We start from the raw sequence: 23,096 nt of genomic DNA on the forward strand, positions 1-23,096 counted from the left end.
CCTAGTTGTGTATGGCCCCATGCACAGAATCCTATAGCTGTTCATGACCCCATGTATTGAGCCCTGTACAGTGCACAGATCCCCTATAGCTGTAGGCAGACCCCTATAGTCATGCAGGGACCCCAATACCCATGCACAGCTGCATGTACAGACTCCTGTACTGATGCAGGCACCTCCACAACCAGGGACCACCAACCCCTGGAATGGTGCATGGACCCCTGCAACACAAAGACCCCTATAGCCAAGCACAGACCCCCAAGGCGATTCAGGCATCCCTACAGTGATGCATGGAGACCCATAGCAGTGCAGGGACCCCTATAACAATGCAGGGAACCTTAGAGTCCTGCACAGCCCCACATGCAGACCTCCATAGCAAAGTATGGATCCCCTGTAGTGATATGCAGACCCTATAGCAACACATACACCCTACAGCACCCCCTCCACCCCAAAGCACCCATCCCCATGCTGCCCCACAGCATCACCCTCACCTGGAGTCTCTGGATCTAGCAGGTAAGATGAAGTGAGCTGGAAGAACACGCAGAAGGTCAGTAGGGCTATACCCCATGTCCCCCTATAGATCCTCTTTGCCCTGTAGACTCTTTATGCCTCATAGATCACTTTGCCACATAGACCCCATGTGCCTCATAGCCCTGCTTGTGCCACAATGGCCCCCTGGGTGCCCCACAGACCATCAGTGTCCCCTAGATTGTTGTGCCCCCATAGATCTCTTTCCCCCACAGTTCCCCTCAGTGCTTATTAGGTCCTCTGTGCTTCATAACCCCAAGTATACCCCAAAGGTCCCCAAACCCCAGAGAACCCCTATGTGTACCATAGGCCCCCTGTGCCCCATATCCCCCACAGATTCCTGTGCCCCATAGATCCCCATATGCCTCATAACCCTCCTGTGCACCCCATAGCCCCCCATATCCTCCCTCAGCCCTTCATATCCACATCCCACATTCCCACTATGTCCCCCACCCTCTCCCTCTCTGCCCCACGCTGACACCTATGCCAGCCCCGCAGCCCTAAGGCCTTTATAGACCATCATGGGATGGGGAGGAGCATTCCTGGGGAGGGGGTGGCTGATAAAGGAGGAGGGGGGCACCTCCCCCCCGCTTCTCCAACCACAAGGTGGCATCTCTCCAGTGACTCTGGCATCCAGGACCCACATATTCACCCCACAGGATGATCTATGGGGCAGAGCTATAGGGGTGAGCAAGGGCTGTCCAGACCCCTTGTAGGGGTGGGATCTGGGGTGGGCTAGGGGGCCTGGATGCCTGGGTCCCTTGTGTAGGAGGTGTCTATGGAGCCCCGACGTCTGGATCCCTCGTGTGGGGGCAGGGGGGCAGGGGGGCGGGGGGGGAACTAGGGAGCCCAGGCGCCAGGGTCCCTTGTGTGTGTGGGCGATCTATGGGGACCAGGGTGCTTTGGTGGGGATTGTGATGATTCTGTGGGTCTCAGATGCCTGGGTTTCTTGTGTGCGTGGGATCTATGGAGCCCAGATGCCTGGGTTCTTTGTGCATGGAGGGGATCTATGGGGCTAGGACTCCAGGGACCTGTGTGGAGGGGGTGCCTATGGGGCCTAGATGCCTGGGTCCCTGGCCAATGTCCTGTCACCCGTGGGGTGGTGACAGCTCTCCCCTGCCAGGTCTATATTGGGACACGGCTGGAGAGTGGGGGGGAGATTGTTATCTTGTCCCCACCCAGTGAGGCGCCGTGGGGCCGCCAGGGGTCTGAGGGACGGGGGGGACGGGGGGGGGGCGGGTCTGGCAGCAGTTCCCGAACACCGTGTCCACTTTGTCATCAAGGAGGTGACAAGTGTTCCCGCGAGGTGACACATTCCCGTGGGCGCGGAGTTCCCCCCCCTCCCCATTGTGCCCCACACATCCCCCTCTCCTGCCCCACAGACCATCTCCTCTGCCCCACAGAGCCTTTACAGAGCCCCATAATTGCTCCATGGAGCCACAGAGAGCCTCCACAGATCCTCATAGAGTGTTTTTAGAGCCCCATAGACTCCACACAGGACCCCATAGAGACATTACCCACCCGTCCTCGGCCCGAGTTTGGCGGGGGAGGGGAGCCGCCCGGACGCCGGGGTCCCCTGGGGTCCATCATGCGGCGCCGCCGGGACCGGGAGGGATGGGGCAGCGACAGATGGACGGCGAAAGGGAGGGTGAGGGGGGAAGGGAGGAGGGACAGAGGATTTGGTGGGGAGGGACAGACAGGAGACAGAGGGACAGTGGGACATAGAGAACTTGCAGGGATCAGGGGGACATGGAGGAGGCAGAAGGACTATGGGAGATGGAGGACATAGGGCTGGTGGGCGAAGAGTTAGTGCGGGGATGGATGGCAAGTCCAGAGCAATGGAGGGACAGGTCAGTAGGGAATGGGGGGTTATGGGACATGGTGTGCAGTGGGATGGAGCAGCTGGCGGCTAGGGGAACACTGAAGCCAGGACAGAGGGACCTCCGCACCTGCAGCAGGACAAGGTGCAACCTCAGGAACCAAAACATGCCCGAGGAGTCCACTCAGGCTCTGTACCACATGTGGAGATCCCAGATGCTGTCCCCCACCTCCTGGGGTCCCCCCTCCCCACCCCCACTTCTACCCCCAGACAAGTGTCTCCCCGCATGGATCTAGGCTGGTGTGGAGCAGGTTGAAGTTACAGAACACCATGGAGCAGATGGAGTATCTCCCCCACAGCAGATACACTGTGAGGCAGCTCAAGGTTGAGCTCATGGTTCACATCACATTGTACTGTGGGTCTGGTTGCATCATGCTGTGGGGCACACTGTGCTGCACACTGGTTGGTGATCTCGTGTGGGCTAAAGACATCTTGTGGGTGCCATGCCATGGGGAAACCCCACCCTCCCCACACAAACACAGCCCCATAAAAACTGATGCTGCTCAATGCTTTTTATTGGCTGACCAAGGTTAGGGGGTTGGGAGTCAGGGAGGGCCACTTGGAGGTCCTGGGATATTGTTGGGCATCCAGAGCTTCACTCTTCATTGAGTCCCTTCTGACAGAGAACAAGAAAAAGGGACTGTGAGCATGAGGAAGTTGTGGGGCAGCCATGGGGCAGCTGTGGGGCAGGGGAAAGTCCCACCTTGGCTCCAATGTCGCGGCTCTTGGCCCGCAGCTTGTTGACCTGGGACTCGGCGATGTCGGCACGCTCCTCTGCCTCATCCAGCTCGTGCTGTGCCTTGCGGAACTTGGCTAAGTTGGAGTTGGCCTGTTCCTCCTGAGGGGGCAGGGACACCAGTGAGGCTCCCACACAGCTCTGTCTGGCTTCTTGCCACCCTGCCAGCTGTCCGTCCATCCTATCTTCTTATTGCTCCATCTGGCCCACCATGGACCCCCACCTGTCCTTCCAGACATCCCATCTTCCAGCCACCCAACCACCTCCTCAACAAACCATCCATCTAACATTCCTTCCTTCCTTCCTTCCTTCCTTCCTTCCTTCCTTCCTTCCTTCCTTCCTTCCTTCCTTCCTTCCTTCCTTCCTTCCTTCCTTCCTTCCTTCCTTCCTTCCTTCCTTCCTTCCTTCCTTCCTTCCTTCCTTCCTTCCTTCCTTCCTTCCTTCCTTCCCACCCAACCATCTCCACATCCCACCACCCACCCACTTTCTCTACTTTCTCATGATGTACTCTGCTCACCCCCTGACACCCCACCCCTTGACCTCCCCAAGGTCCCCTACTACTCCCCACACCCTCTCCCACAGCCCATCCCACACTGGAGGTGGTCCCACAGATGTCCCTCCAGTACTCACCGCCTCCTCTGCCTGTCGCTTGTAGGCCTTGACCTTCATTTGGAGCTTGTCCACAAGGTCTTGGAGCCGGACCAGGTTCTTGCGGTCCTCTTCCGTCTGTGGGGTGAGACATGTGGGTCAGGACATGACCCTACCTGCACTTTGAATCACCATGAGCTCTCGCGGGTCAATGTAGGTCAGGAGACAGTTAATGATGTTCTTGGGGAGTGAAGCTTCTCTAGATCTGTGGGAGGCCTCAAGTGTGGGGCAGAAAGTGAGTTCTCTCCCTGTCTGATGGTATCTTCGTTCCCCTGGTGAGGTCCCACCTGAGGTTCTGGATCATGCAAAGACCTCATGGATGCTGGGACACTGAGAGGTGGCCTGGGTGGCTCATGACCCAGACAATATTCTGGATCCCACTACAGTAGCAGACATACATGCAGTGGGTGGTCTAGTAATGGACCTAGACAGCCTGTGTCTCTCTGGACAGCAGATCAGCCATGTTCTAGGTCATGTACAGCATGAGGCAAAAGGCCCTGGGACCACAGGCAGAGTGAATGACCTCCAGCGCCACCTCAGGCAACCCACCTGGTAGCTGAGCTCCTTGACACGACGCTCAGACTTGCGGAGACCCTTGACACTCTCGGCATGGCGCTTCTGCTCAGCCTCCAGCTCATTCTCCAGCTCCCGCACACGAGCCTCCAGCTTCTGCAGCTGCTTCTTGCCCCCTTTGAGGGCCAACTGCTCAGCCTCATCCAACCTCATCTGCAGGTCCTTGATGGTCTGCTCCATGTTCTTCTTCATCCGCTCCAGATGGGCGCTGGTATCCTGCTCCTTCTTCAGCTCCTCTGCCATCATGGCCGCCTGTCCGAGGAGAGTAGCAAGCAGAGAAAGAGGACCAAAGCATGTTTTCCATCATCCTCCACTGGAAGATGTCCTAGATGCTGGTCCCACCATGGCACTCACATCAGTGATGGCTTTCTTGGCTTTCTCCTCAGCATTCCTGCACTCCTGGATGGCCTCTTCCACCTCTGTCTGCAGCTGGGAGATGTCAGCCTCCATCTTCTTCTTCTGGTTGATGAGGCTGGTGTTCTGGAGTTAGAGGAGAGGATCTCAGGAGGTGTCTCTTGAACTGCTGACCCATCCTTCTTCAACCCCCCAGTACTTAATGCCCCCCTACTCCCTGCCAAATCTGCAGACTTAAAGGATATGGAGCTCTTGGTAACTCAACCCATTAGAAGCCCACACCCATGGATGGAGGTGACCTCTGTCCTTGAAGATATGTGATGTCTCACCTGTGAGTGGAGAAGCTGGACCCTCTCGCTGGCCTCAATCAGCTCCTGCTCAGCCAACTTGCGAGCCCTCTCAGTCTGTTCCACCACTGCCCGCAGCTCCTCTAGCTCTGACTGGAGGAGGTTGTTTCTCCTCTCCACAATGGCAATATTCTCCTTCAGGTCCTCATTGACCCGTACCATGTCATCCAGCTGCAGCTGGGTGTCCTACAAGGCGGCATGGAGGAAGAGGGTGAGTGGGGATGGTGTGGAAGTGGCTTAAGGTCTACTTTTCTTCCACTTTGGGGTGGTGGGACTTACTACATGTCAACATGCTTATGGGATGGAAGTCTTATGGGTACCTTGAGGCAGCCCTGCAGTGTCTTGACTTGCTTCTGAGCTTCAGCAGCCACGCGGTTGGCATGGCTGAGCTGAATCTCCATCTCATTGAGGTCACCCTCCATCTTCTTCTTCAGCCTCAGGGCCTCATTGCGGCTGCGGGTCTCAGCATCCAGAGAGGTCTGCAGTGAGTCCACCACCCGCAGGTGGTTGCGCTTGGCCTGCTCCATCTCCTCATCCTTCTCAGCCAGCTTGCGCTCATAGTCTGCCTTGACCTGGTTGAACTCCAGTTGGGCCCTCAGGATCTTTCCCTCCTCATGCTCCAGAGAGGCCTGGTGGAGACAGAGAGAAATTAAAGGGACACAGAGAAGACTAGGACAACACTGGACTCATGGAGATGTGATTTGGCTCACCTCAGCCTCTTCCAGTGCAGCTTGGAGCTCCAGTTTCTCAGCATCCAGCTGCTTCCGGACCTTCTCTAATTCATGGATGGTCTTGTGGCTGCCACCCAGCTGCTCCGTCAGGTCCGAGATCTCCTCTGCTCGGATGAGATCTCATCAGACTTGGTGGAAGGTAGTGGAATACAAAAAGGTGGGCAGGGAAGGACTACGGTCTCACCTTGGAGATTCTTGTTTTCCCTCTTTAAAGTCTCTAAGTGATCAAGTGACTCCTCATAGGCATTCTTCAGCTTGAAGAGCTCGGTGCTGAGGGACCTGGCCTCTTTCTGCGATGCTTCCAACTCCACCTGTGACTCTTCAAACTTCTGTTTCCACTCAGACAAGATCTATGAGGACACTACCTGGTCAGCTGCTGCTTTGCCCATGAAGAACCCTCTTTCCATCCTCCTCCTCCTTTCCCCAATATTTTCCTGAAAGGGACTTGAGGCTCTGCTAAAACATGGCCCTTGAGGGTTGTTCAGCTTTCTTCTAGACTTCTCTTACCTTTTTTGATTCGTGGGACCCACATTTCTCTACCCCCTTCCCATCCTTCCATCATTTCTTGGTTCTCCCACCTTGTCAAAGTTTCTCTGCTTCTTGTCCAATGCAGCAGCTGCTGCATTTGACCGCTCCAGGTCTGCCATGAGATCTTCAATTTCATTTTGCAGCCGATGCTTGGTCTTCTCCAGGGAGGAACACTTGGCATTGACTGCCTCCACCGCCTCCTCAGCCTCCTGCAGCCGCTGGGCCAGCTTCTTCCTACCATGGAAGAAAACCTGGCTGTGGTGTCCCATGAACCAAGTGGGCCAACTCAAAATTTCTTCCACCCACTAGCTGGCTGAGGCTCTGCTCTGGATCTCCTCTACCATCTCCAGAGATATTTTCCAGATCCTTTTACTGCAGAATAGTCTCCACTCTCCCCTGCCCCATAGCAGCTCCCTTCATAGGGAGATGACTCACTTGGCCTCCTCCAGTTCCTCAGTGCGCTGGATGGCATCTGTCTCATACTTGGTCCTCCACTGTGCCACCTCAGAATTGGCCTTGGAGAGTGAGCGCTGGAGCTCAGCCTTGGCCTCTGTCTCCTCCTCATACTGTTCCCTCAGAAGGTCGCAGTCATGCCGGGCTGACTGGAGGGCATGGGCCAGTGCATTCTTGGCCTGGGAGCAGAGAGAGTTACGAGGTGAGAAGTTGCATCCATATCAAGTTGAGCTGTATTGGCATTCTCCAACTCCAACTACCTAGTTACCTGCCAACCAATCCAATCCAACCCGACCCAACCTAACCCAACCCTACCTCCTTGTAAGCCACCAGCCCTACTGAATTTCTGAGGACCCTCAATTCATTTTCTCCTACTGTGAGGGCAGGCTCGTGATACACTTCTCAATCCCAAACCAACCACATCCTTGGCACTAGAGGTGTCTTTCAGCCTCACTGACCCCCCTAACAAAGTCCTACCTTGACTTCTTCCTCTAGCTGCCTCTTGAGGTCCTCCAGCTGTTGGGTGTAGGTGAGTTTCCCTCGTGTCATCTGGTTGATGAAGGCTTCCTTCTCCTCCAGCTGCCTGGACAGCTCACCTGTCAGGTGGAATGGCAGATAATCAGTTGCAGGACACACCCCAGTTGCAGACCCACTCCACTGGGCAAGAGTTAGGCAATTGGCTTAGAGAAGAGCAAGGCCCTCACCATTTTCTGTCTGGAGCTTGGCTCGTTGAGTGGTGAGGTCATTGACCATGCGTTGAGCTTCTTCGGACTTGGTCCGGTGCTCATTCATCTGATCTTCCATGGTGCGGCACATCTTCTCCAGGTTGGCCTACGAATAGGAAGGGCAGGAAGATTAAAGGGAACCTTGAGAGGGCAGTGGAAGTGTTGTTCCTTCATGGCTGGAGACCTATTTCCTACCTTGGCCTTTATCAGTTGCTCCATGTTGGAGCCAACATCATCCAGCTCCAGTTTGAGCTCACTCTTCTCCTTCTCCAGTTTCTGCTTGACGCGCTGTAAGTTGTCAATCTGCTCGCTGAGCTCAGCCACGCTGTCAGCGTGCTTCTTGCGCAGTGCAGCAGCCGTGGCCTCATGCTGCAGCGTGGCCTCTTCCAGGTCCCGCCGCATCTTCTGGAACTCTGCCTCCCTCTTCTTGTTGAGCTCGATCTGCACTGATGTGGCACCACCTGCCTCCTCCAGACGCTCGCTGATCTCCTCCAGCTCTCGTGACAGGTCTGAGCGTAGCTTCTCCACCTTGGCTCTGCCTGTCCTCTCTGCTTCCAACTCCTCCTCCAGCTCCTCAATTCGCGCCTGCGCTCCAGGGATGAACATGTTTTCAGCAGACTTGGTTTCACCCAACTCCTCCACTCAACTCAGTCAATTGAGCTGGAGAGTCTTTAAGTCAGTTCAAGTCAACCCAACCAACTGCAGACTCTTCTGCTCAACCTAGACAGCTGTAGACCCTTCATCTCAACCAGTCTCAATCCCATCCAGTTCTTTTCAACTTAGTCAAATTCTGAGCTCTCCAGACCAACCTGACCTTATTTGAAGACACTCCACCTTCTCAAATTACCTTGAGATTCTTCAACTCAGCTGGTCTTGAGGACATTCCAATTGGTCCATTCTAATTGGACTAACAACTCAGCACAAACTTCTCTAAGGACATTGGAATGAACGTGTCTTAACCCAGGTGCTCTGCTCAGCTCAGATGATTCTACCCAAGATGTTCCCCATACCTTGAGTACTGCAAACCCATTGGTTCAGCTCAGATGATTCTACCCAAGATGCTCCCCATACCTTGAGTACTCCAAACTCATTAGTTCAGCTCAACCCCCATGAAAGCCAACCTGTCCAGGAGCCCATGAGTCATTTCAAGGCAATAAATGACAGAGAGGTTCTGGGACAAGGGATATGCCATGGGCTTCCAACCTCAGGTGGGTGGCATACTTGTTTAGGTTCTTCTCAAAAATATATGAAGATAATGGGGAGGACCAGTTCCTCCTTCTGCTTGACCCCCAAGCTGAAGCCCACCTCACCTGAAGCTCTTTGAGCTTCTTCTGGAGCTGGGCTGCAACTGCTTGCTCATCCTCAATTCTGGCGTTGAGGGCATTGAGCTCAAAGTCTTTCCTAGGTGTGGGGAGAAACACCAGTAAGTCATTCTTCTGAGTGCTCAGCAGAGGTGTAGAGGACAAGCAAGTGTGCCGGCCCTTACTTTTTCAGCCTCTCATCCAATTGTTGCTTGTCATTCTCCAGGTCCATGATATTCTCCTGAGCCAGCTTCAAATCACCTTCCAGCTTCCTTTTGGCCCGTTCCAGGTCCATCCGGATCTTCTTCTCTTGCTCCAGTGAACTCTCCAGCTGCAAGTGTGGAATAGACACATTCATCAGCACTCACAAACACACACTCCAGAAGGACTTCCATACCACAAGGGACCAGCTATGTGCCAGTCGTGGGAGTGGCATATACTCACATCATCCACTTGCTGTTCCAGCTTAACTTTGGCCTTTGTCAAAGTGTTGACCTTGTCTTCCTCTGCCTGCAGGTCATCCAGAGCTTGCTGGTGAGATTCTTGCAGGGCCTTCTTCTCCTTCGTTAACTTGACAATGATCTCATCCAGCCCGGCCATCTCCTCTGTGAGGTTCTTGACCTGCAGGAGAAGAAATATCAGGCCTCTAGCTTGGTACCAGAGGTAGGACAAGAGACAGGAGGTTGTTTTTGCTCTTTGTGAACCTGTGTTTAAGTCAGGAGATGTAGAAAAACACAACCAGCCTTGGTTCTTGGTGATGCAATCCAACCAGTCTTGGATTATCACAACTCAACCCAAGCAGTTTTGGGTCTTCATGACCCAACTCATCCAGCCTTGTATTTGGCAGCCTAAACAGCCTTGATTCTTGGCAATCCAACCCAACCAACCTTGGGTCTTCACCAGACTCTATTCACTTTGTCTAGAGTCAGCTCAGTTCCCCGCAATTTGAGGTCAAGACCTCTCCCCACACTCACCTTGTTCTCAGTGGCATGTTTCTCCTTTTCCACCTTGGCCAGTGACAACTCCAGGTCATCAATGTCTTTCTTCAGCTCTGAGCATTCATCCTCCAGCTTCCTCTTCTTTGCTGTCAATTCAGCATTCATCTCCTCCTCATCCTCCATCCGCTCAGTCATCTCCTTCACCTTGGCCTCCAGCTGGATCTTGTTCTTGATCAGCTGGTCACAGCGCTCTTCAGCATCAGCCAGGTTGTCTTGCTCCTGAAAGGGATAAGCTTGGTTTGAGGTGAATGAAGAAGGAGTGCAGGGCCAGGACATCTAGGTCACTCACAGCCTGCACTTGGAGCTGAAGGTCATTTTTTTCCTGCAGCATGGAGACCATCTTCTCCTCCAGCTCCTTCCGCCGGGCTTCTGATTTCTCTAAGGCCTCCTTCAGCCGCCCAAACTCTTCTTTCATGTTCTGTGGGAGGAACAAAGGTGCCATGTAAATCTCATTTCTTCCTTTTTGTCCCCACCTACCACTTCCTCTCACCATCCACACACCCACCTTCCCTACCCATGGCTCTGTCCTACCTGCATCTCTTTCTCTGTCTCAGCACTCTTCAGCAAGGGCTTGATCTTGAAGTAGAGCTTCATCCAAGGCCAGTTCTTCACCCCCATGAAGGCCCTGATGTTCCACTGGATCACCAGCAATGAGTCTCTGGAGAAGCCCAATCAAGATGTGGGTCACCAGAGGCTTCCACTCAACAGGGATTCAACACCATCTCCGTCTCACCACCTACCTGCGCTCTAGGATCTTCTTGAACTCCTGACGGGACAGGAAACCACGGACTTGGGCCTGCAAGCGGGTCATGATCCGGGCCAGGCGCTCATCCCTCATCTCCTCCAGCAGCCCCAACAGCCCAGCCTTGAAGAAGACCTTTGAGGAAAGATGAAGATAACTGCTGCTGGGATTTGAAGGTGTGGTGGTGGTGGGTGGTGGTGGGGATGGAGGAAGCTCAGATGGGCAGGTGGAAAAGTAGATGATGGGACCATAGAGTCTATCTTGCCCCCCCATGAAAACTTTGTAGATGGTGGGACCACCAGAACTGAGACCAAGTGACCTCACCTTGGTGTGTCCAAATTTGTACTGGTTGTGGTCAATATCAAGGGATCCCAGGAGCTTCTCAGCACCCTTGCGGCTGTCAATGAACTGCCCCTCAGGGATGGCAGCAGGGTTCAGGATGCGGTACCTGGTGACCAGAGAGGACATGAAACCTCTGAAATCAGTCCCAGAGGGGTTGTCCACCCCATCCCCACATTTTCTCCTCTGTGCCTACCGCTGACGGAAGTCCCCATAGAGGATGCGATTGGGGAAGCCCTTGCGGCAGATGCGGATGCCTTCCAGCACTCCATTGCAGCGAAGCTGGTGCATTACCAGGGGGTTGTTCATCACACCTAGTGGGTCATCAAGACTGTGGTGATCCAAGGCCTGCCCCACAGCACTGCTCCCCACCACCACCTTTGGCCAGAGCCCAGCACTGTCCTCTGGATCAACCCTCAGGGATTGGCTCACCAGGAGACTTGGTCTCATTGGGGATGATGCAGCGGACAAAATGAGGGTGGGTAGACCGCAGGTTGGTCATCAGCTTGTTGAGATTCTCCTGAAAAATGGAGGAGGAGATGATGAAGGGAATGAAGATACCCCCCCAGCCTGTCCCACCAAGGTTCATCCTTCCACAACCACACACCCTGGGGTCCACCAATAACCCTTGGACTCTCACCCGATGCAGGGCAGAGACAGTTTGGAAGGAGGAACCTTTCTTCTTAGCTCCTTTCCCCTTCTCTACAGCTGTTGGAGAAAAACAAAGGATGAGATAGGACAGGGACAGGGTGGAAAGAACCCCAGATGCTGAGGAAGGGGGCTCCTCTTACGTGCATCAGCCCCAGCATAGTTGGCAAAGAGGTTGGCCAAGAGCTTCAGGGCTGATTTCTGGTAGAGCCCCACCACTGTCTCATTCAGGGGGTCCTTGTTCTTCTGCAGCCACCCAATGATGTTGTAGTCCACTGTGCCAGCATAGTGGATAAGGGCAAAGTGGGCCTCTTGCTTCCCCTTGATGTTTCGTGGCTTCCCAAAGTTGGCCGACTTGCCCAGGTGATTATCAAAGAGCTTGGCCTTGAAGGTCATGTCTGTGGCCTTGGGAAACATGCACTCCTCCTCAAGGATGGACATGATCCCCATGGGCTAGGAAGAAAAGACTTTGTTGGCTACAGTGAACACCAAGTACAACCCAACTGGTCAACTTTGGGGTTCCTGCCAACCTGCAACTGAAGGGGCCCTTCCCCAGCCCCATGAGGCCCTAAGGAGGTGGTACCTTCTCAATCAGGTCAATGCAGGCCTGGAGGTCCATGCCAAAGTCAATGAACTCCCACTCAATGCCCTCCTTCTTGTATTCCTCCTGCTCCAGCACGAACATGTGGTGGTTGAAAAACTGCTGCAGCTTCTCATTGGTGAAGTTGATGCAGAGCTGCTCAAAGCTGTTGAACTGGGGAAGGAGAGAGAAGATGGCCAGTGGGGTCAACAGAACAACTAATATGTTCAGCGGGGTCAACCTGACCCCCAACAGGGTCAACACAAATAAAAACAAAGTCATCTGACCATCCAGTAGGATTAATCTACATGCAATGGAGTCAACACAACACAGTCAACCAGGGCTTACATCAAAGATTTCAAAGCCAGCAATGTCCAGCACGCCAATGAAGTACTGCCGTGGCTGCTTGGTCTCCAGTGAATTGTTGATCCTGGTCACCATCCAGTTGAACATCTTCTCATACACGGCTTTGGCCAAGGCTCCGACAGCATAAATCACCTGGAAGAAGGATATCCCACCAGTGAGAGGGCCTCTTGGTGTTCTCCTTGCTGGAGATGGCACCATGTCACCCCATAAGGAGGACATTTTGGGGATGTCCTACTCACCTGCTGGACATTCTGCCCCTTGGTGACATACTCATTGCCCACCTTGACCCGAGGGTGGCACAACCCCTTGAGAAGATCAGCTGAGTTCAGCCCCATTAGGTAAGCTGACTTGTCTGCCTCTGAGGATGAAGAAGAGAAAATATGAACCTGGAAGGATCATGGAGTTCACCCAGTTTCCACCTCAACCTTGGCTGGACCCAACCTTCTGTGCCATCTGGTTCTGCCTGCTCTTCCCGTTGTTTCTGCTTAAACTTCATGTTGCCGAAGTGCATGATGGCTCCTGTCAGTTTATAGATGGAGTTCTTCTCCTCCGGGGTGAAGCCCAGGACATCGAAGGCACTCTATGGAGCAAAAATGTGTTCAAGATCTTCTCCAGCCCAAAGAGGCACATACACACTGCCTGATAGCCTCCCATCTCACATCCGTGGCCAGGAGCTCCTCTCCATCATCAATGGATGGAACTGTGGTCTCTCCTTGGGAGATGAAGGCATAGTCATAGGGGTTGTTGGTCACCAGCATCATGTCTGAAAGGAGAAAAAGGGATTGGGATAGGCAGGTCCCAAAAGGGATGCAGGATCAGGTATTTGCGGGTAGGTTGGGAGCATGGCTCACCCAGCAGCTCTGGCTTCTTATTGGAGAGGATCTGGTAGTAAATGTGGTAGTTTCTTTCAGCCTTCAGCTGGAAGATGACACGGGACTTCTCCAGGAGGTCTGGGGTGGGGATGAAGAGAAAAGGGGTGGAAGTTGGGATGAGGAGATGGAGGGTCAGATGAATGAATGGAGGGAGGTTTGAGGATGTGGAAGGGTAGATGGATGGTGGCATGAGGAGAAGGATGGACAGTTGGATGGAGAGATAGAGGAAGGGATGGTGGACAACAAGATGTCCTTTCATGGTGCCCTCAACCTACTCACAGGTCTCAATGTCAGCTGATGCCAGCTTCCCAGTGGCCCCAAAATGGATCCGGATAAACTTCCCCTGGAAGAATAGTGGAAGGAGGTGGAGGTGGCCACCTTTTCCCAGATCAACCCAACCCACAGACCCTTCCCCAAGTACTCCACCTCATAGACTCTTCCTCACAGACTCCACCCCCAACACTCACAAATCGGGATGAGTTGTCATTCCGGACAGTTTTGGCATTGCCGAAGGCTTCCAAGGCAGGGTTGGCCTGGATGATCTGGTCCTCCAGGGTGCCCTGGATGGAGTGGGACAGTGTCAGGGGGGTTCTCACAGTGGCAGGGGCAGGGGATGTTGGGTTGGGATGGGAGGTTGAAATGGATGGATGGGAGAACACAGTGGTCCATGAAGGTTTATGTGGGTGGTCAGGTTGATTGTCAGGGATGTGAGTTGATGCTATGGGTGGATGGAGGGATGGTTAGCTGGTTGGATAGGGATGGGACAGATGAATGGAAGATTGGGTAGATGGCTGGTTGGTTGGTTGTTTGGATGATTGCTTGGATTTTTGGGTGGTCAGCCAGGTAATTGTTTGGGTGGTTGATTGTGTCATTGTTTGGACAGACAGGTGACAGAATGTTGGCCAGACCCCTGGGTGTCATTCCCCCACTCACTGTCCTTACCTTGCCCGGGGCCCCTGCCTCCTTCTTGCCACGGTCACCGATGGCAGCGATGACAGCAAAGTACTGGATGACCCTCTTGGTGTTCACAGTCTTCCCCGCCCCAGATTCTCCACTGAAGGTAGCCAAGGAGAGCAATGGTTGGATACTGGTGCTATGGTGCTGGGGGTGGGAACTCACTGGGGAGGGAAGGATAATGGACCTCCACAGACAAGTCCATGTAGTGAAAAAGGGTTGGCCAGTGGGCATGACTTCAAGAGGGAAGGGGAGCGGCTGTGTGCCAGGTAAGGGGTCTGAGCTGTGAGCAGGATTAAGACAGTGTTTACAGATGAGATTACTCACGTGATGAGGATGGATTGGTTCTCCCGATCTGGTGGGATGAGGAGAAGAAACATGAGGTTCTGAAGCCCACCTTGGCTCTGCCCCACATCTCTGCTCCCCAAAAAGGATCAGGGAAAATGATTATGGGGTCCCTGCAGAAGGTCCCTACCTGTTAGCATGTTCTGGTAGGCATTGTCAGAGATGGAGAAGATGTGGGGTGGAGCTTCACTCCGCTTCTTTCCCCGGTAGGCAGCCACCACCTCGGCGTTGTAGACGGGCAACCACTTGTAGGGGTTGACAGTCACACAGAAGAGCCCTGAGTAAGTCTGGAGAAAGGAGTAGGTGGGTCAGAGTCAGGAGGTGCCACCCCACTAGGTGGTCCAAGGGGTCTGCCGAAGAGACCTCTTGTGTCTATGTGATATCTTGGGTTTAGGTCACCCCTGTGGTCTGGAGATGGGACATCTTGGGTGTGGGGGGTCAAAGAGGTCTGAAGAGAGGATGCCCCAGTTCTGTGATCTGGAGAAGAGACATCCTGGTTTTGACTATCCAAAGGGTCTGGGATATCTTGGATCTGGGTGGCTCAAGAGGTGTAAAGAAGGATCATCCCATTTAGGGGTGAGCCATGAGATCTGGAGAAGGGACATCTTGCACCTATGTGGCCCAAGGGGTCTACAAAAGGGGCATCCAAGTTCTGGATGGGGTCTGAAGAACCTCGTGGGCTCCCAACTCACATAGATCATCCAAGATGCATAGCGGTCCTTGAGGTTGTAGAGGACGGCAGGCTCGTGGAGGAAAGTCAGCATGGCCATGTCCTCAATCTTGTCAAACTTGGGAGGGTTCTGCTGCATGATCTGGTCCTCCTTCACCGTCACTGTCTGCTCAATGTAAGGAAGACCCCATGGAGCAGGAACACAGGGCAAGGAGTTGCCCCAGTTGTTCCCTCCCAAAGGGCTGGGAGTTGGGCATCTGGGTGTTCCTTTGAGAGCCAGAGGAGGTCTAGGTGTCCCTCAAGTGATAGAGAAGATGTTTTGGGGTCTGGATGTCTCTGGGGTAAGAGAGGAAGTTGGATGGGGTCTAGCTGTCCAGTGGGTTCTGGGAAAGGTGGATAAGGGTCTATATATTTCCTGGGTTCTAGAGAAGATGCTGTGGAATCTGAGCGTCCAGTGTGTGCTGGAGAAGGCATGTTGGGGTCTAGATGTCTCTTGGATTCTAGAGAAGCTGGGTTGGGTTCTTTGTGTCCCATGTGGAATAGAGTTGCTATTTTGAGGTTCTGGTGTCCCAGGTGTGGCTGGGGTCCCCCCACCTTGCCATGTTCGGTCTCAGCAGTGATCTTGGAGCCCTCACGGCTGACAATGGTGGCCTTGACATATTCCTCCTTTTCATCAGGGACAAAGATGTCCTTCTTCAGGTCGAAGGGGCGGGTCTGGGCAGCCAACCGTTCCTTCTCCGACTTGCGGAGATAGGGGGCGGCCTCCCCAAATTCAGCCATCTCCACATCAGGCATGGTGGCGCTGGACAGGGCTGGGTGGGGTAGGAAGGATCAGACCCTCGAAGTGCTGCCAGTTCCTCCCAGCTGACCCCATTGCAGCTCTTTCCTTGGTGAACCCATCATTCCCTGCTCTTCTCCACATCTACCACTTCCTCCTGGTCAACCCAACTCCTTCATTCCTTCCCAGTGCTCCCAGTTCCTCTCCAATGCTCCGACTCCTCCGAGCTGGCCCATACCAAGTCCATCCTCAGTACTTCCATTATCTAGAGTTCCTTCTCAATGCTTCCAGTGCTCCCAGTCAGCCCCATCCAAAGTCCATCCTTGGTGATCTCATATTCTCCCATTTTTCTCCAGTGCTCCCAGTTTTTTTACAGTGCTCCTAGTTCCTGCCAGTCTTCATCTCCATCCCAAATTCCTTCTTGGAAGTCCCAGTGCCCTCCCCAGTGCTCCCTGTTCCTTGAAGTGTCTCACACTGCCTGCCCACTCCAGCACCTCCCAGTACCCCCCAGTACTCCTGCATCCCTCTGAGTCCTTTCCAGTTTCCCTACAGACACTCCCAGTATCATCCCAGACCCCCCCAGTCACCCCCAGTCTCCCCAGACAACCCTCAGTTCCTTCCACTACTCAGCCCCACCTCTTTCTGTGGTCTTCAAGTCAGGGAATGACAGTGCAGACTCAGGGCGGTTCTGGTCCTGTTCCGGAACACAACACCCCCCCACCCAGTATGTCCCAGTATGTCCCAGTATATCCCAATATGTCCAATTACATCCCAGCATCCCAGCCCAGGCCCACCAGTACTTCTCCAGTACACCACCACACAGACACATACACACACACACAAACACACACACACACACACACACACACACACACACACACATAGAGTACTGCTCAGTAAGTCCCAGTATCCCCCTAGGATTTATCCAGTACCCTCCATCCTCCCCCAGTCCCTCCCAGTTACCACATAAACTTTCCCAGCATCATCCCAGTCCCACCCTGTTTCCCCACAGATGCTCCCAGTATCATCCCAGTCTCCTGCAAAGACCCTCCCAGTTCCTTCCTAGATCCTCCCAGTCCTTCCCAGTCCCTCCCAGTCCCCCTATGGACCCTCCCAGTATAATCCCAGTCCCTCCCAGTTCCCCCATAGACCCTCCCAGTTCTCCCATAGACCCTCCCAGTCCCTCCCAGTTCACCCACAGACCCTCCCAGTTCCCTCCCAGTTCCTCCCAGTTCCCTCCCAGTTCCTTTCAGTTGCCCCTAGTTCCCCCATAACCCCCTCCCAGACCCTCACGGTGCTCCAAGTGCCCCCTGCCCCACCTGCCCCTGGGTCTGCAGGCGCTGGCTGGGGGACCCCCCTTATATCCCCCCCTCCCCCCTGCAGCTGCGTCACCGGGGCGGGGGGGGGGGCATGGACAGACGGGTGACCTCAAGGCCACCTTACTGCCCTATAGGGACACAGTGACCCCTGTGGATCTACAGTACACTCCCCAAATCCATAGGGCCCTCCCTCTGCTCTGTAGTCCTATAGGACCTTCACTGCCCCATACGGTCCAGTGACCCCTATGGACCCATAAAGCTCCACCAATCCCATGGGACCCCCATATCTCACACTCACAAGGACCCTATAGCTCCCCTCTACCTCATAGGACCTACTTCCAGTTCCATACAATTCCCCCAGCCCCATAAGATACCATTCCAGCCCTATAGGACATGCATAGAACCCTTCACAGCCCCACAGGGTTCCCATTACTTCCTTTCTGTAGGATCCCTGTAATTGCACACAGCCCCATAGAACCCATTCCCAGACACCCCTCCCCAGTCCCATGGTCCTATAGGACCCATATCCACTCCCATAGGACCGCTAAATATTTCCCTATAGGACCCTCATATTTTTTCCCCCCCTTACCACAGGCCACTCCCAGCCCTATGAACTTTCCATACAACCCACTCCTAGCCTCACAGAATCCCCATAGGGCTTCCCCAGACCAATAGGACCCCCCAGACCCACAGGATACCCCACTCTCAGCCCCTATAGGGGCCCCCTCTAACTCCCCTTCCCCTCCACCCCCCAGTTTATTACAAGATAGATGAGGCAAGCCAAAAAACATGCCTGGATGCCTGGGTCCCCCTGGGGTGGGGGAGGGGACAGACAGACAAAGGACAGGTGTGACCCCCCCCCTTCCCCCTCCAAGGGAACTCAGGCATCTGTGCCCCTCCTCCCATCCCTTTGTTCCCTCTCCCTCCCCCCACAATGGGATATTTTTGGGATGTCGCCCCTCACAACCCCTGACATCTGATCAGCTTGTGACGCCAGTGGGGCTGTGGGCACCTTCACCTCATAACCATATATGGGGCTGGCCCTACAGGTTCCCCTTCCCCCCCTCGACCCCCAAAGCTCACCTAAGAATAGACAGGGGCACCCAAGCATCCAGGCCCCATCAATCCCATTACATGCCCTATAGAGGATCAGGTGTCTGGATTTCACCTAATTTTCCTGATTCCTGCCAAAGTTTCCTAATTTTTCCCCAAATGTCCTTGTTTTTCCCCTGATTTTCCTAAATCTCCCCCAGTTTGCCATAGATTTCCTTGGTTTCCCCCTGCTTTCCCTATATTTCCATCAATTTGCCCAGAATTTTCTTGGTGTCCCCTAATTTTCCCAAACTTTCCAGATTTTTCCCTAAAAGTTCTTATTTTATTTTTCTTCAATTTTCCCCAATTTTCCTTGATTTCCTCAGATTATGGCCAAATTTTGTTTTTCCCAATTTCCCCCTAATTCCCTCACTTCACTAATTTCCCCCAGTTTCACTTATTCACTTATTCACTTATTATTATTTCCCACTTTCACTTATTTCCCCCAGTTTTCCTATTCTGACCTTTTACACTTAAATTTCCTCTTATTCTCCCTGAATTTCCCCTAATCTCCTTCAATTTGCTCCACTATCACCAAGTTTTTCTTTATTTCCCCTACACTTCCCTAAATTTCCATACATTTTTCCTGATTCCCCTAAGGTATCTCATTTTTCCCAAATTTCCCCAATTTGTCCCAAATTTCCCAGATTTTTCCTCAATTCTTTCTATTTTTCAAAAAAATTCACCAGAATATATCCCTAATTTCCCCTAACTGAAATTTATTTCCCCAATTTACCAAATTTTTAATATATTTATCCTAATTTTTATTACTTTTTCCAGATTTCCCCTAATTCCATCCTACTTTGCCCCAATCTTCCCCAATTTTTCCCCATTTCCCTGAATTCCTCTTTATCTTTTCAGTTTCCACAATTTTTCTCAATTTCACCCTAATTGCTCCTGAATTTTCCTTTTATTTTCTCACCATTCCCAAAATTTTCTCAATTTCACTTTAATTGCCCCTGATTTTCCCCAACATTTTCATAACTTGTTTTCTCCATATTTTACCTGATTTGCTCCAACACTTTATTGTATATGGGGGGAAACACAGCGACAAGGATGAGGAAAAGGCTCAGGTACTTAATGCCTCCTCAGCTTCAGTCTTTAATAGTAAGAGCACTTGTTCTCAGCACACCCAGGATCCTGAACTGGAAGAGTGGGATGGGAACAAGAACAAGGCCCCCATAAACCAAGAGCGGCATGTCCCTCTCAGACATTCCCTCCCTGCAGTGCGCTCCTGGTCCTGTAGAAGCTCCTCATCCTCCCAGGACAGGTGAGGTCAGCTACTGCCTCTCCCTTGGCTGAACAGCACTTGAACTTGGTTCTGACTAACAGCCACAGCTTTCCTTGGCTTTAGTTTTGGCAATTTGGCCTTTTGTGTCTCTCCAGACAAAACTTCTGTGGGCTTCCAACCCCCTCCCGCCCCATCCACTCTCTAATGATAGGGCTTCCTTTCCTGGAGCTTCCTCAGTGCCAAGAGCGAGCGGTCTCATCTATTCCATCTGACTATTTGTGTTCCCTGACCATCACACAGAGCTGTTTCTGTGCTGCCCCATCTGCCATCCTGCCTTCCACATGAGCCAAGTGCTGCCAGCTGCCAGCAGAAACACCTCCCACCCACCCCAGCCGTGCTCCCCTGCCCATTTGCATCCCCCGCACAATGGCCTTGCACTCAGTCTGGGGAAAATAAATGGGATCTATTGCCAGATAAAACTGTCCCAATACCTTCCCCTCTTCTTCAGCAGGATCCCTGTGGGACCTGACTCAAGACAGGCAGGAACTGTGGCTCAAGTTCCACAGTGGCCCAGCATCTGCAGCCTGAGGTGAGAAAAAAACCCAGAGGGCTCCTTCTGAAATGAGAAGGGGAAATGAGTGGCCTTTTCCTCAGTGCTGTATGACTGCTGACAGAGCAGTGCCACAGACTTCAGACCGCAGCAGCATGTGTAAATACAGACTGCTGAGACTGTCCTTTCTTTTCAGTACTCCCTTGAGGAGGACTCAAGACATGGATGAAGAGGAAGGTATGACTAAGGCAACTCTGATTCCCCCCATGGCACTCTCTTCCTCTATCAGGAAGTGTGAGACAACAGGAAAAGGAAGTGTGGCCATAAACAGGGCCTGTTTCATCAGCAACAGCCTTTTGGCTGACTATGACAGGAAACTAGAGGAGAATACATGCTAGAGGGAGGAGAGAAACCTCTATGTCAAGACTTTTGCAGTATGCCCTTCCTCACAACTCCAGTAAAGCCTGGGACCCCAGCCTGGTCCAAGCTTGGCTACAGCCTTCGTGCTGCCATCATGGATGGAGTCCTGCACTTCACTCTCAAGAGAAGGGACAGTGGATTTTATTGATACACAAGTGAGTTAATGAAGTTCAGTAGCAAGTGTGACAGTGATATAACAAGTCTCAAGTCAGAGCTTCACTCAGCACCTCTCTTAACTTTTTTTCTGCACGGCAAGAAAAAGGGAGCAATAGAGGCATGGGAAGGCAGTTGCTATAGAAAACAGCCGTGGAAACCACAGGTGGGTAGCTTTTCTCTTTTAAAAGCAGTCTCCAGTTGGGCTACTGTGAGTTCAGAGACACCCGACAGGTGCACAGCATTCTGATCCAGTGCACGTCTGCCCAGTCTGAACTCACAGTTCCTGCTGTGAGCTCGGGCAGAGACAGGGAATGCAAGGCACAAAGAGCAAGGGAAAGCTGCTGCTGTTGCCAAGTGTTTCCTATCAATGACAGTGCTCTCCTCTGCTCTCTTGCTTGTTTCCCTCCCTGAACACTGGTCCTACTGAATGCCCTGCCCCACTCTCTTTCCTTGCACCAGCCCTGAACTGCTCAGACCTTTGGGGTGCTCTCCAAAAAACCTTCCCTGTCCATCTGGGCTCAAGCAGTTCTGCCCATGGCCAAGTTTCTGAAACGGCCCCATGCAGAAGGTTGGGGCAGCAGGACTCTAATGCTGAGCAAAACCAAAAGATAAAAGTCTTCATGCCAATACAGTGCTTTGCTGCAACCTTCACAGGCCCAGTTCTACCTGAGCACTACTCTCTGTCAGCTGTGTGCAATGCCACAGACTGTGGGGACACTGCCGTTGAGTCCATCTGACCTTTGCCTGAATGGCCATGGTGGCCACTGGGTGACCAGAGGGTGGCCATTCACAGCCCTGACCACAGGCTGTGAGTGAGACACACTGTGTGTTCTGGCATTGCACCAGCAGAACCAGCCTTGGCCTGAAGAAACCCCAACGTCCCCCACTGTTGAAGGGACAAATACAGAAGGAGATGCAGGCCCGGCACACTGCTGCCTCCTCTGGAGGCATTCTCCAAGCTGTCACACACGGTAAACACCTGTCAGACACATGCCAAAGCTCTCCTTAGGCTTGGAACTCAGTCCAAGATGGGGTCATGCCTCAGGGTGCATGCTCCTCTTTCTGTGGTCACAATGGCACTACAGCAGCTGCAACAGATGGACATCCCCTACCCTAGAACATGCTTCTGAGATCCAGAGCTCCTCAACCTGGCTTGAGGAGCTCCTCACCTCATGGGTCAGGTGATGTTGGCTACTGCCTCTCCCTTAGCTTCAGAGAACTGGCTTAGCCCTCCTGCGGAAGTTAAGCCTCCACTTCCTCTGAGGTAGGGGACACTGGCACATCCCTGTCAGTCAAATTTGCTCTTAGCTGGACTCCTCTGTTCACAGCAGGGGAAGTGGACCAATGCAGAACAGAGCCCTGGAGATATCCTAAAGCACCACCCTCAGGTGTGAGCTGCAGAGAGACTTGTTGAAAAAGAACAAGCAGACACACAACACCAGGGTCCTGCCTTTGTTTTCCTGCAGGGCAGCAAGGAGAAAAAGCACCTTGAAGCCTTCAGTACCCATGCAGTTCAGCAGCAGACTCAAGAGCAGCAGTAGGGATTGCAGCTCTTGAACCTGCCATCCCTTGCTTGGATCAGCTTGGTCCGGCATAAGCCTGAGTCAGTTGTCACCAAGTGCACCAAAGGTCACCTGGAAAGGCTGTGTTTGGCACCATTTTGTTAGGGATGAAGGGGTCTGGCTCCAGGGGAGGGTAAGGAGCTGCTATAAAATCTGTGGCCAGACCTCTCATCTGTGGGGGTGGAGAGAAGTTCTTTGGAAGTGGAAGGGACATAATGAACACTCATCGCTCCTGTCACCATCCCATTGGTACCTGTGCTGTTGCTATTCTCCTCTCCATCTCAAGACAAGGGTCATCCTAGTGCCTTTAGAGTTCAACAGCCAGCAGGGCTTGTGTTTCTCCTCTCCAGCAGCATTTCTTTACTCAGTTGAAGTTTGTCAATGACACCAAACTGAGTGGAGAAGTGGACCCTTTGGAAAGGAGAGATGTCCCGCAGGAACACCTGGATAGGCTGGAAGAATGGGCTAGCAAGAACTTTATGAAGTTTGACAAGAAGAAGTGTAAGGTCTTGCACCTGGGCAAACAAAATCCAGGAGTGCTGGGATCTACATGGATGGAGAGCAGTTATGTGGAAAGGGACCTGGGGGGCCTGGTGGACAAGCAGCTCAATATGGGTGAATAGTGCAGAGAAAGTTAACAGGATGCTGAGTTACATCAAAAACAATGTCACCAG

General features: G+C 52.9%; 1 protein-coding gene across 1 annotated transcript; it reads right to left on the reverse strand.

Moving 5' to 3' along the window:
• Positions 1-2,902: 2,902 nt before the first annotated feature.
• Positions 2,903-16,950, reverse strand: LOC137477335 (myosin-7). The gene is made up of 39 exons (XM_068196275.1): positions 15,909-16,950; positions 15,337-15,480; positions 14,775-14,931; positions 14,627-14,654; positions 14,288-14,399; positions 13,813-13,905; positions 13,625-13,688; positions 13,325-13,423; positions 13,133-13,236; positions 12,915-13,053; positions 12,713-12,831; positions 12,456-12,605; positions 12,111-12,281; positions 11,671-11,980; positions 11,520-11,587; positions 11,312-11,399; positions 11,076-11,193; positions 10,865-10,988; positions 10,539-10,675; positions 10,330-10,456; positions 10,088-10,216; positions 9,775-10,017; positions 9,245-9,421; positions 8,986-9,131; positions 8,810-8,900; positions 7,695-8,084; positions 7,479-7,605; positions 7,252-7,370; positions 6,757-6,953; positions 6,372-6,555; positions 5,978-6,143; positions 5,773-5,897; positions 5,383-5,691; positions 5,045-5,248; positions 4,716-4,841; positions 4,338-4,613; positions 3,771-3,866; positions 3,108-3,242; positions 2,903-3,020 (listed from the first exon to the last, which is right to left on the reverse strand). The coding sequence occupies exons 1-39, from the start codon at positions 16,107-16,109 to the stop codon at positions 3,000-3,002; spliced, it is 5,814 nt and encodes a 1,937-aa protein (XP_068052376.1). The 5' UTR covers positions 16,110-16,950; the 3' UTR covers positions 2,903-2,999.
• Positions 16,951-23,096: the final 6,146 nt, after the last annotated feature.

Source organism: Anomalospiza imberbis, chromosome 1 (genome assembly GCF_031753505.1).
Source record: "Anomalospiza imberbis isolate Cuckoo-Finch-1a 21T00152 chromosome 1, ASM3175350v1, whole genome shotgun sequence".
NCBI classification, from domain to species: domain Eukaryota; kingdom Metazoa; phylum Chordata; class Aves; order Passeriformes; family Viduidae; genus Anomalospiza; species Anomalospiza imberbis.

Bases quoted from the DNA above. Each gene is read 5' to 3' on its own strand.
- LOC137477335 (XM_068196275.1), bottom strand. From the start codon at position 16,109: ATGCCTGATGTGGAGATGGCTGAATTTGGGGAGGCCGCCCCCTATCTC. The intron at 14,932-15,336 runs GTGAGTTGGGAG...TCCTTTCTCCAG, and splicing joins ATGCATCTTGGATGATCTAT to ACTTACTCAGGGCTCTTCTG. The intron at 10,018-10,087 runs GTGAGTGACCTA...TATCCCTTTCAG, and splicing joins TTCAGCTCCAAGTGCAGGCT to GAGCAAGACAACCTGGCTGA.